At 52.1% G+C, this 12,411-nt stretch overlaps 1 protein-coding gene across 1 annotated transcript in view; it reads left to right on the forward strand.

Moving 5' to 3' along the window:
* Positions 1-212: 212 nt before the first annotated feature.
* LOC144682287 (cyclin-dependent kinase 16-like) overlaps positions 213-12,411 on the forward strand; it is a gene marked incomplete at its 5' end in the record, with an annotated part of 398,100 nt that continues 385,901 nt past the window's right edge. The window contains 3 exons of the mRNA XM_078544764.1: positions 213-240; positions 687-820; positions 8,982-9,107. Of these exons, the coding sequence (XP_078400890.1) occupies positions 213-240; positions 687-820; positions 8,982-9,107 (288 nt within the window). The remainder of the gene's footprint in view (positions 241-686; positions 821-8,981; positions 9,108-12,411) is intronic.

Here is a 12,411-nt window from a genome sequence, read left to right on the forward strand (position 1 = left end):
CTGCCATCCAGGAGGCATTTCAATGTACAACTGACAGGGTAGAAATACAAAGTTAACTCCGAGGGGAATCGATTCAACAAAGGAGGATGGTCAATGCACCCCAGGAAATCTTTAGACCCATTTAAAGAAAGCTGTGAGTCACAGCCCAGGCAGGAAGTGCTGATGTGCTGCAGTGTGATTCAGGCTCACAGCTTGCTGCCTGTTAAAAATATTTACTGTCACTTAACAGAACAAGTAGAGGTCACAACAGGGAGCAGCAACAATGATGGATTTAGACAGCAGATGCTGTGTATTTCTACATATTCTCTGCCTTATTTGCTGATGCTGATGCTGATGCTTCCTGTTAATGCTGCCGAGTTTGTAATGTTAAACAACAGTGGGACTCTCAGATGGAAACATATATTGTAAATCTCACACCAGCCTTAGCAGCATGTGATCCACCTTTAATTACAGGCAGGAAGTGGAATCTGGAGAAACAAGAGAATGGGAATAACCCATTGAATTTATCTGGGAATAACCCATTGGATTAATCTGGGAATAACCCATTGAATTTATCTGGGAATAACCCATTGGACTGACCTGGGAATAACCCATTGAATTTATCTGGGAATAACCCATTGAATTTATCTGGGAATAACCCATTGGATTGATCAGGGAATAACCCATTGGATTTATCTCTCCTGCAGGAATTGTCCATGAACATGTAAAGATGGGTTCTGATGGGGAGAGTGACCAGGCCTCAGGAACATCATCTGATGAAGTCCAGTCGCCCATTCGGGTCCGACTGAGAAACCACCATCACCGGCGGATATCCACTGAGGTAAGACTGATTCACCAGCTCCAGGTTGGCACAAGGCCTTTGGTCTGAAAGTCACAGGTACAATAGAAAGATTGTTCATGACAGGATCCTTGGCTCCTTCCTATTTCTCATCTATGTGCCGCCCCTTGGCAGCTGTATCCGAAGGCAGTGTCAGTTTTCACTTATAAACTGATGACACTCAGCCCGACCTCACCATGGTGTTTCCCTCTGCAGACGCTGCTTTGACCTGTTGACTGGCTCCAGCATTGAGAGTGTTTGATTTTTGCAGCAAAGCTTTGTAGTTACACATGGCTGCGTGAGAAAATGTTGCATTCTTAAGTTTCTTTTGTTAAGTATTATTCATTTCCACCAATCATCAATTTCCTTCTTGGTTGTTGGGTATCAAGGCACTTTTTAACTTCCTCAATGATGACTGGGTGGACATGAAGTGACAGGGACCTCTGCGGTCGTGGAAGATGTGCTTGTTCACAGGAATGCTTTCTCTCTGTGGCACTTTGGAGGGCGGGGGGTGGTGGGGGGTGGTGGGGGCCGCTGTGTGGCTGTGGGAAGAGTGACTTTTTGTTATCCTTTAATGGGACTTGGACATTGCTGGCTAGGCCAGCATTTATTGCCCATCCCTAGTTGCCCTTGAGAAGGTGGTGGTGAGCTGCCTTCTTGAACTGCTGCAGGCCATGTGGTGTAGGTACACCCACAGTGCTGTTAGGGAGGGAGTTCCAGGATTTTGACCCGGTGACAGTGAAGGAACAGCGATATATTTCCAAGTCAGGATGGTGAGTGACTTGGAGGGGAACTCCTGCAGCGCATCTGTTCCATGTGCTTCTCACAATGATCTGCTGAAACAACCTGCGAAATCTCTGCATTAATGAGGCCATTGCTGGCATTCTGGGCAGCTATATTAGCAGCTCGAGTTTAATCACCCTCCTTCTCATCTGCCTTCTCCTTCTTCCCATGGGAATATTCCTGGGTGACCTGGGAGTGTGCAAATTGCCACATGTTGAAAATCAGCCAGAGACACAAACCAACTTGTGCTGACTGGCATCATCACAGAGCAAAGTAACATAATTGACAACCCGCCAAACAACTCAGTAGTCACCTGTGTTATGTGTCCGTAGCCCATTGACTGGGAGATCCAGGCTATGACTTTGTCAATGCTGTGGATGGATCTCAAGGCTGGAAGCTGAAGGTGGTGATATTTTGGCAGCCAGTGCTCCAGCAGGAACTCACAGAAGGTTGCACAGGTCTGCGGCTACCTCAACCTGAGACACTGCTGTTCACACATTGCAATGAAACTTACCCTCGGTTGTACCCGGTGTCATGGGCAGTGCCTCCTGTGAGCTGCAACCCTCCTCTCCACACCTCACTATCCCCCCTCTCCCACCTACCCCATCCACTCTCCATTCCACCCTCCTTCTACCCCTACCTTACTGCTCCACCTCTCTCTACCCCTCCCTCTCTCTGCCCGTCCCCTTCTCTAGCCCTCCCTCCCTTGGTCCCTTTCTCTTACCGTCCCACACCCCTCACTGCCCGTCCACCTCACCCTCACTGCCCGTCCACCTCACCCTCACTGCCCGTCCACTCACTCTCACTGCCCGTCCCCCTCACTCTCACTGCCCGTCCACTCACTCACTGCCCGTTACGCTCACCCTCACTGCCCGCCCCCCTCCCTCATTGCCCGACCCCTCACTCTCACTGCCCGTCCCCCTCACCCTCACTGGCCGTCCCCCTCAACCTCACTGCCCATCCCTCTCACTCTCACTGCCCGTCCCCCTCACCCTCACTGCCCGTCCCCTCACCCTCACTGCCCGTCCCCCTCATCCTCACTGCCCGTCCCCTCATCCTCACTGCCCCTCCCCCTCACTGTCACTGCCCATCACCCTCACACTCACTGCCCGCCCCCTCATCCTAACTGCCCCTCCCCCTCACCATCACTGCCCGTCATCCTCACTGCCCGTCCCCCTCACTCTCACTGCCCGACCCCCTCACTCTCACTGCCCGACCCCCTCACTCTCACTGCCCGTCCCCCTCACTCTCACTGCCCGACCCCCTCACCCTCACTGCCCGTCCCCCTCACCCTCACTGGCCGTCCCCCTCAACTACACTGCCCATCCCTCTCACTCTCACTGCCCGTCCCCCTCACCCTCACTGCCCGTCCCCTCACCCTCACTGCCCGTCCCCCTCATCCTCACTGCCCGTCCCCTCATCCTCACTGCCCCTCCCCCTCACTGTCACTGCCCATCACCCTCACACTCACTGCCCGCCCCCTCATCCTAACTGCCCCTCCCCCTCACCATCACTGCCCGTCATCCTCACTGCCCGTCCCCCTCACTCTCACTGCCCGTCCCCCTCACTCTCACTGCCCGACCCCCTCACTCTCACTGCCCGACCCCCTCACCCTCACTGCCCGACCCCCTCACCCTCACTGCCCGTCCCCCTCACTCTCACTGCCCGACCCCCTCACTCTCACTGCCCGTCCCCCTCACCCTCACTGCCCGTCCCCCTCACCCTCACTGCCCGACCCCCTCACCCTCACTGCCCGACCCACTCACTCTCACTGCCCGACCCCCTCACTCTCACTGCCCGACCCCCTCACCCTCACTGCCCTTCCCCCTCACTCTCACTGCCTGTCCCCCTCAACCTCTCTGCCCCTCCCCCTCACCCTTACTGCCCGTCCCCCTTACTTTCACTGCCCGACCCCCTCACTCTCACTGCCCGTCCCCCTCCCCATCACTGCCCATCCCCCTCACCCTCACTGCCCGTCCCCCTCACTCTCACTGCCCATCCCCCTCACTCTTACTGCCCGTCCCCCTCACTCTCACTGCCCGACCCCCTCACTCTCACTGCCCGTCCCCCTCACTCTCACTGCCCGTCCCCCTCACCCTCACTGCCCGTCCCCCTCACCCTCACTGCCCGACCCCCTCACTCTCACTGCCTGTCTCCCTCACTGCCCGTCCCCCTCAACCTCAGTGCCCATCCCCCTCACCCTCACTGCCCATCCCCCTCACTCTCACTGCCCGTCCCCCTCACTCTCACTGCCCGTCCCCCTCACCCTCTCTGCCCGTCCCCCTCACTCTCACTGCCCGTCCCCCTCACTCTCACTGCCCGTCCCCCTCACTCTCACTGCCCGTCCCCCTCACCCTCACTGCCCGTCCCCCTCACGCTCACTACCCATCCCCCTCACTCTCACTGTCCGTCCCCCTCACCCTCACTACCTGTTCCCCTCACCCTCACTGCCCATCCCCCTCACCCTCTCTGCCAGTCCCCTTCACCCTCACTGCCCGTGCCCCTCACCCTCACTGCCCGTCCCCCTCACCCTCACTACCCATCCCCCTCACTCTCACTGCCCGTCCCCCTCACTCTCACTACCCGTCCCCCTCATTCTCACTACCCGTCCCCCTCACTCTCTTTACCCATCCCCCTCACTCTCACTGCCCGTCCCCCTCACCCTCACTACCCATCCCCCTCACTCTCACTGCCCGTCCCCCTCACTCTCACTACCCATCCCCCTCACTCTCACTGCCCATCCCCCTCACCCTCACTACCCATCCCCCTCACTCTCACTGCCCATCCCCCTCACTCTCACTACCCATCCCCCTCACTCTCACTGCCCGTCCCCCTCCAACCCTCCCTGCTTACTGACCCTCCATCTCTCTAACCCTCACCCTCACTGCCACTCGTACTCTCTGCCCCTCCCCCTCCTTCTCTCCACCCTTCCCCCTCACTGCCCTTCCCCGCTCCCTTTCCTGCAGCTACAGGTCTCTGAACAGTTGCTGCTGTTCTCATTTCTCCGGACCCGAGTTCCAATCCAAGACCAATACAGCACGGATCCTGCTCTGATTCAGATAACCCCAAGAATATGAAATAATCCTTTAGTGAAAGCTCTGTGAACACCCCTTCCCACCATTCAGCTAGGAGGAGGCTGTGGGGGCTGAGGATTCATTGGTGGAATTCCACCAGTTTTGATCAATCCCTAAATTACTGCTGTTACATCACCTAACTTAGCATCCATGTCAACATGCTCCTCCAGATTTAAACTGCCCCTTAGTTTCTCCCCTTTTTAGTGATGTTCTCTCTACATAATGAGGAAAATAAGCACCCATCTCTTTCCTGACCACCTTCCTGTTTATTGTGTCTTTTTAATTCTTCAGTCAGGTTTGGTAAAATCTAGAAGGTGGTGACACCATGTCTGTGAACTGGATAAGGGAGGGCATCTGAGAGCTGCTCTTTCATGTTTCATATTAATCACTATTTGATCAGGGCAACAGGTTCAAAGGCAATGGGAATTTTGTAGACTTGATCGATGAATTCAGGAGATGGAGTTAGCGAATTTAATGACAGTCCAGGACATCACGCGCAGCACCTCCCCATGGAGGATTTACAAATTGTTCCATAAAAGGCTCATTTTATATAACTCTATTAGGAACTATGAGAGGGTGTGTAGTGCAACCAATATATATATTGAAAGAGTTTCATTCAATGTCACTGAGTGAAAGTCATTTTATCATGTTTGTAGTCAAAGAACTGGATCATTTATGACAAGTAAAATTGTTCCCTTCCATTCTAGAGGCGATGGTGTAGTGGTATTGTCACTGGACTGGCAATCCAGAGACTCTGGGTAATGCTCTGGAGACCTGGGTTTGAATCACAGAATCACACAGTGCAGAAGAGGCCCTGTGGCCCATTGAGTCTGCACCGACACGTGAGAAACACCTGACCTACCTACATAATCCCATTTACCAGCACTTGGCCCATAGCCTTGAATCCCGGTCAAATTTGAATTCAATAAAAATATGGAATTAAAAGTCTAACAAGGAAACCATTGTCCATTGTTGTAAAACTCATCTAGTTGACTAATGTGCTTTAGGGAAGGAAATCTGCTGTCCTTACCTGGTCTGGCCTATATGTGACTCCAGACCCACAGCAATGTGGTTGACTCTTAAATGCCCTCTGAAATGTTCTAGCAATCCACTCAGTTGTAACAAACCACTACAAAGTCACAAAAAAGGAATGAAACCGGACCGACCGCCCGGCATCGACCTAGACACCAGAAACGACAAGGGCAATCTCAGCCCTGTCGGCCCTGCAAAGTCCTCCTTACTAACATCTGGGGCTAGTGCCAAAATTGGGAGAGCTGTCTCACAGACTAGTCAAGCAACAGCTTGACATAATCATCCTCACGGAATCATACCTTACAGATCATGTCCCAGAGTCCACCATCACCATCCCTGGGTATGTCCTGTCCCACTGGCAGGACAGACCCAGCAGAGGTGACGGTACAGTGGTATACAGTCAGGAGGGAGTTTTCCTGGGAGTCCTCAACATCAACTCCAGACCCCATGAGGTCTCAGGGCATCAGGTGAAACATGGGCAAGGAAACCTCCTGCTGATTACCACGTACCACCCTCCCTCAGCTGATGAATCAGTGCTCCCCCATGTTGAACACCACTTGGAGCAAACACTGAGGGTGGCAAGGTCACAGAATGTACTCTGGGTGGGGGACTTCAATGTCCATCACCAAGAGTGGCTCAATAGCACCACTACTGACTGAGCTGGCTGAGTCCTAAAGGACATAGCTGCTAGACTGGGTCTGCGGCAGGTGGTGAGGGAACCAACAAGAGGGAAAAACATACTTGATCTCATCCTCATCAACCTGCCTGCTGCAGATGCATCCGTCCATGACAGTATCGGTAGGAGTGACCACCGCACAGTCTTTGAGGAGACGAAGTCCCGTCTTCACATTGAGGATACCCTCCATCATGTTGTGTGGCACTACCACCGTGCTAAATGGAATAGATTTCAAAAAGGTCTAGCAACTCAAGACTGGGCATCCATGAGGTGCTGTGGGCCATTAGCAGCAGCAGAACTGTACTCGAACACAATCTGTAACCTCATGGCCCGGCATATCCCTCACTCTACCATTACCACCAAGTCAGGGGATCAGCCCTGCTTCAATGAAGAGTGCGGGAGGGCATTGCCAGGAGCAGCACCAGGCATACCTAAAAATGAGATGTCAACTTGCTGAAGCTATAACACAGGACTACTTGCATGTCAAACAGCATAAGCAGCAAGTGATAGACAGAGCTAAGTGATCCCACAACTAACAAATCAGATCTAAGCACTGCAGTCCTGCCACATCCAGTCGCGAATGGTGGTGGACAATTAAACAACTCACTGGAGGAGGAGGCTCCACAAGTATCCCCATCCTCAATGATGGAGGGGCCCAGCACATCAGTGCAAAAGATAAGGCTGAAGTGTGCGCTACAATCTTCAGCCAGAAGTGCCGAGTGGATGATTCATCTCAGCCTCCTCTGGAGGCCCCCAGCATCACAGATGCTGGTCTTCAGCCAATTCGTTTCACTCCACATCATACCAAGAAATGGCTGAAGGCACTGGATACTGCAAAGGCTATGGGCCCTGACCACATTCCAGCAATAGTACTGAAGACTTGTGCTCCAGAACTTGCCACGCCCCTAGCCAAGCTGTTCCAGTACAGCTACAACACTGGCATCTACCCGGCTATGTGGAAAATTGCCCAGGTATGTCCTGTACACAAAAAGCAGGACAAATCCAACCCGGCCAATTCCCGCCCCATCAGTCTACTCTCGATCATCAGTAAAGTAATGGAAGGGGTCATTAACAGTGCTCTCAAGCAGCACTTGCTTAGCAATAACCTGCTCACTGATGCCCAGTTTGGGTTCCGCCAGGGCCACTCAGCTCCTGACCTCATTACAGCCTTGGTTCAAACATGGACGAAAGAGCTGAACTCCCGAGGTGAGGTGAGAGTGACTGCTCTTGACATCAAGGCAGCATTTGACCGAGTGTGACATCAAGGAGCCCTAGCAAAACTGGAGTCAATGTGAATCAGGGGGAAATCTCTCCGCTGGTTGGAGTCATACCTAGCACAAAGGAAGATGGTTGTCATTGTTGGAGGTCAGTCATCTCAGCTCCAGGACATCACTGCAGGAGTTCCTCAGGGTAGTGTCCTCAGCCCAACCATCTTCAGCTGCTTCATCAATGACCTTCCTTCCATCATATGGTCAGAAGTAGGGATGTTCACTGATGATTGCACAATGTTCAGTACCATTCGTGACTCCTCAGGTACTGAAGCAGTCCATGTCCAAATGCAGCAAGACCTGAATAATATCCAGGCTTAGGCTGACAAGTGGAGAGTAACTCACCTCCTGACTCCCCAAAGCCTGTCCACCATCTACAAGGCACAAGTCAGGAGTGTGATGGAATACTCCCCGCTTGCCTGGATGAGTGCAGTTTCCGCAACACTCAAGAAAGTGGATACTATCCAGGACAAAGCAGCCCGCTTGATTGACACCCCTTCCACAAACATTCATTCCCTCCACCACCAACGCACAGTAACAGCAGCAAGATGTACCATCTACAAGATGCACTGCAGGAATTCACCAAGGCTCCTTAGACAGCACCTTCCAAACCTACGTCCCCTACCATCTAGAAGGACAAGGTCAGCAGATAGATGGGAACACCACCACCTGGAAGTTCCCCTCCAAGCTACACATCATCCTGGAACTCCCTTCCTAACAGCACTGTGGATGTACCTACACCACATGGACTGCAGCAGTTCAAGAAGGCAGCTCACCACCACCTTCTCAAGGTCAACTAGGGATGTGCAATAAATGCTGACCCAGACAGCAACACCCACATCCCGTGAATGAATAAAAATAAAGTTAACCTGGTATTATTCTGGAGCTGATACAATAATGCTGATTCGAAGTCCTTGCCCTTCTTTATTCAGTTGTTAATTCACAACCATAGCTTCTCACTTGACTCTGATAGCTTGCTTCCATTGGGAGGTTGGAGAACAATAAATGAGAACGTTTTTGTTTAGTTGAACGTTTTAGTATCTGTAAAGGAAAATACTGCAGATGCTGGAAATCTGAAACAAAAATAAAAATAGCTGGAAAAACTCAGCAGGTCTGACAGCATCTGCGGAGACGATTACAGTTAACGTTTTGAGTCCGTATGATGAAGAGTCATACAGACTCGAAACGTTAAATGTATCCCTCTCCGCAGATGCTGTCAGACCTGCTGAGTTTTTCCAGCTATTTTTATTTTTGCTAGTATCTGTGTTGGGTTCATCACTTCCATTTTGTAACAAAGGGAACTGTTAAGTATTTGTGCTCTCTGTTGTCAGGATATTAACAAGCGTCTGTCTCTTCCTGCTGATATCCGCCTGCCAGAGGGTTACCTTGAGAAGTTTGCTATGAACAGTCCACCGTTTGATAAACCCATGAGTCGCCGACTGCGTAGAGCATCCCTGGTGAGTGTGAAGGAGGGTCAGAGGGAAAGGAGGTAAATGTGTTCTAAAGGGAGCCAGGGTGAGAGGCAAACACGCCGAATTAAAAAAAAAACACAAATGCATCCATAAATTCCTGCTTTCCTTTTGCAGGTCTATAGAGAAAATACAGGAACTGGGGCTAATTAAATAATTCTACCACAGAGAGGCAGCACAGGTACAGTGGGCTTCCTCCTGTGCTGTATCATTGCACAACTGCTGGGAAAGCAGAGTCTGGAGGGAGAAGCATTTGTCACAAGGCTGGGATTTTCCGTGCCCGCTGGTGTCGGGTGTGTTCGGTGGCATGAGCGGACAATATGGCGAGAAGGCCAAAAATGGATTTCAGGATATTGTGAAACTGGTTCGCAATCATCGGCTCAGCCCACTGACGGCGGGCTGTGTTCCCTGCTGTCGAACGCTGGGCCCCTCACTGTAATACAGCAGTATATCATTATAAGGCCAGCTTGCCGGACTCATCCCACCATGCCCCCCCCCCTCCACTATTGCAATGCCTGTCCACATCAGTGGGAAACCACGCCAGTGCAGAACACATCTTGACAAGTGTGACATGCAGAAGTCAGGAATTACCACCAGGGCCTTGCTCATATCGCAGGCATCCGAGGAGCAGAAGAGCATTCGATAAGGTGCCACATCAAAGATTATTATGGAAAATAAAAGCGTATGGCTTAGGGGGTAACATATTAGCCTGGATAGAAGATTGGCTGACTGGCAGAAAGCAGAGAGTATGCATAAATAGGTCTTTTTCTGATTGGTAGGATGTGGTGAGTGGAGTCCTGCAGGGGTCTGTACTGGGGCCTCAACTTTTTACAATTTATATCAATGACTTAGATGAGGGGAGTGAAGACATGGTAGCTAAATTTGCAGACAACACAAAGATAGGTAGGAAAGTATGTTGTGAAGAGGACATGAGGAGCTTGCAGATGGATATAGATAGGTTGAGTGAGTGGGCAAAGATCTGGCAAATAGAGTTTAATGTGGGAAAATGTGAAATTGTTCACTTTGGCAGGAAGAACAAAAACGCAGAGTATTACTTAAATGGAGAACGGCTGCATAATTCTGAGGTGCAGAGGGATCTAGGTGTTCTAGTACATGAGTCACAAAAAGTTAGTATGCAGGTACAGCAAGTAATTAAGAAGGCTAATGGAACACTATCCCTTATTATGACAAAGACTGAACATAAAAGTAAGGATGCTTCAGTTATACAGGGTATTGGTGAGACTGCATCTCGAATACTGTGAGCAGTTTTGGTCCCCTTATTTAAGGAAGGATGTAAATGCATTGGAGGCGGTTCAAAGGATGTTTACTAGATTGATACCTGGAATGAGTGGGTTGTCTTATGAGGAAAGGATGGACAGGCTGGCCTTGTTTCCACTGGAGTTTAGAAGAGTGAGGGGCGATTTGATGAAGTATACAAGATCCTGAACGGCCTTGACAAGGTGGACGTTAAAAGGATGTTTCCTCTTGTGGGTGAGTCCAGAACTAGGGGTCACCATTTTAAAATTAGGGGTTCCCCTTTTAGGACAGAGATGTGGAGAAATCTTTTCTCTGAGGATTATGTGACTTTGGAACTCGCTGCCTCAGAAGGTGGTGGAGGCGGGGTCATTGAATATTTTTAAGGCAGAGGTAGATAGACTCTTGTTAGGCAAGGGAATCAAAGGTTATCGGGGTTAGACGGGAATGTGGAAATCGAAACACAAGAAGATCAGCCACGATCTTATGGAATGGTGGAGCAGGCTCGAGGGGCCGAATGGTCTACTCCTGTTCCTATTCCTTATGTTCTTATGCTGGAGCCCGAAAGCAACAGGATCCTAGAAGAATGTCCATGGCAGGCTGGGTGGGTTCTCATGGACATGGCACCACCACGCAGCAGCTCACAGATGTTGGAAAGTCATCGGTGATACATGACAGATAATGGTCGAAGGGGTGGAATAGGAAGCTCTAGGGTTGACTGGGAGAGGAAGAGTTGTTAGGGGGAGTGAGGTTGGAGGTGGTGGGAATGAAGGTGTTGGGGGGGTGAGGTTGGGGGTGGGAGGAATGAAGGTGTTGGGTGGGGAGGTTGGGAGGGGGGAATGAAGGTGTCAGGGAGATAAGGTTGGGAGAGAGTGAATGAACGTGTTGGGAGGGTGAGGTTTGGAGGGTTGGAGTGAGTATGGAGGGAGGAGGGGGTAAAGGAGGAGAAGATGGCAACTGGGGAGGTAGGTATCAGGGGAGTGGAAGGTGTCGGGGGGAAGGAGTGAGGAAAGGGGAAGGAGTCCGGAGGAGGAAGGAGTGTGGAGACGGGAGGGAGTCCAGGAGGAGGAAGGAGTGCGGAGAGGGAAGGGAGCCTGTGGGAGGAAGGAGTGTGGAGAGGGGAGGGAGTCCATGAGGAGGAAGGAGTGTGGAGAGGGGAGGGATTCCAGGAGGAGGAAGGAGTGTGGAGAGGGGAGGGAGTCCAGGAGGAGGAAGGAGTTTGGAGAGAGGAGAGAGTCCAGGGGGAGGGAAGAATGTGGAGAGGGGAGGGAGTCCAGGGGGAGGAAGGAGTGTGGAGAGGGGAGGGAGTCCAGGGGGAGGAAGGAGTGTGGAGAGGGGAGGAAGTCCAGGGGGAGGAAGGAGTGTGGAGAAGGGAGGGAGTAAGGGTGGAGGAGGAAGTCAGAAAGGGGGAAGGAGTAAGGTTGGAGGAAGATGTGAGTCTGGAGGAAGAGGTAAGGCTGGAGGAAGGAGTGGAGGGGGGGGAAGGACTAAGGGTCGTGGAAGAAGTAAGGGTGCCTGAGCGAGTAGGAAGGGGGAGGGACTAAGCAGGGTGGACTCCTGGAGGGTGGGAGGACTAAGTGGGGGGAAAGGGGTTCTGGTTCTGGTGGGGGGGGGGGGGGCAGCGGACCAGAGCGGAGAAGGGGTTCCAAAGTGGGGGGAGAAAGGGGTCCGGGGAAGGGGTTCAGAGTGTTAAAGGGGTTCTAGGGTGGGGTGGGGGGAAGGGATCTGCAGGGCCAAGAGGTTCTGGAAGGGAAGGGGTCCGGATGGGCGGGATGTCCAGGTGAACATGCAAGGGACGGGTCTGATGGGTCCATATCTGCCTCCTGGGGAGTGAACTGAGGGTGGGTATGGCATGAGGGAATGGTGAGGATGACCGAGGGCAGAGTGAGGTGGCAGGGTGGGAGGATGAGGGTGCGACGGTAGTGGTAGAAGGGACGGGTGAGGGTGGTTGGTGGGAACTCGGATGCAGATATGGACCCTGGGGATGGGAAGGAGGAGGTCGGGGATGTTAATCTGGATGGGGGTGGGATTTTCGAGA

This window comes from Cetorhinus maximus, chromosome 6 (assembly GCF_964194155.1).
Source record: "Cetorhinus maximus chromosome 6, sCetMax3.hap1.1, whole genome shotgun sequence".
Taxonomy (NCBI): Eukaryota; Metazoa; Chordata; class Chondrichthyes; order Lamniformes; family Cetorhinidae; genus Cetorhinus; species Cetorhinus maximus.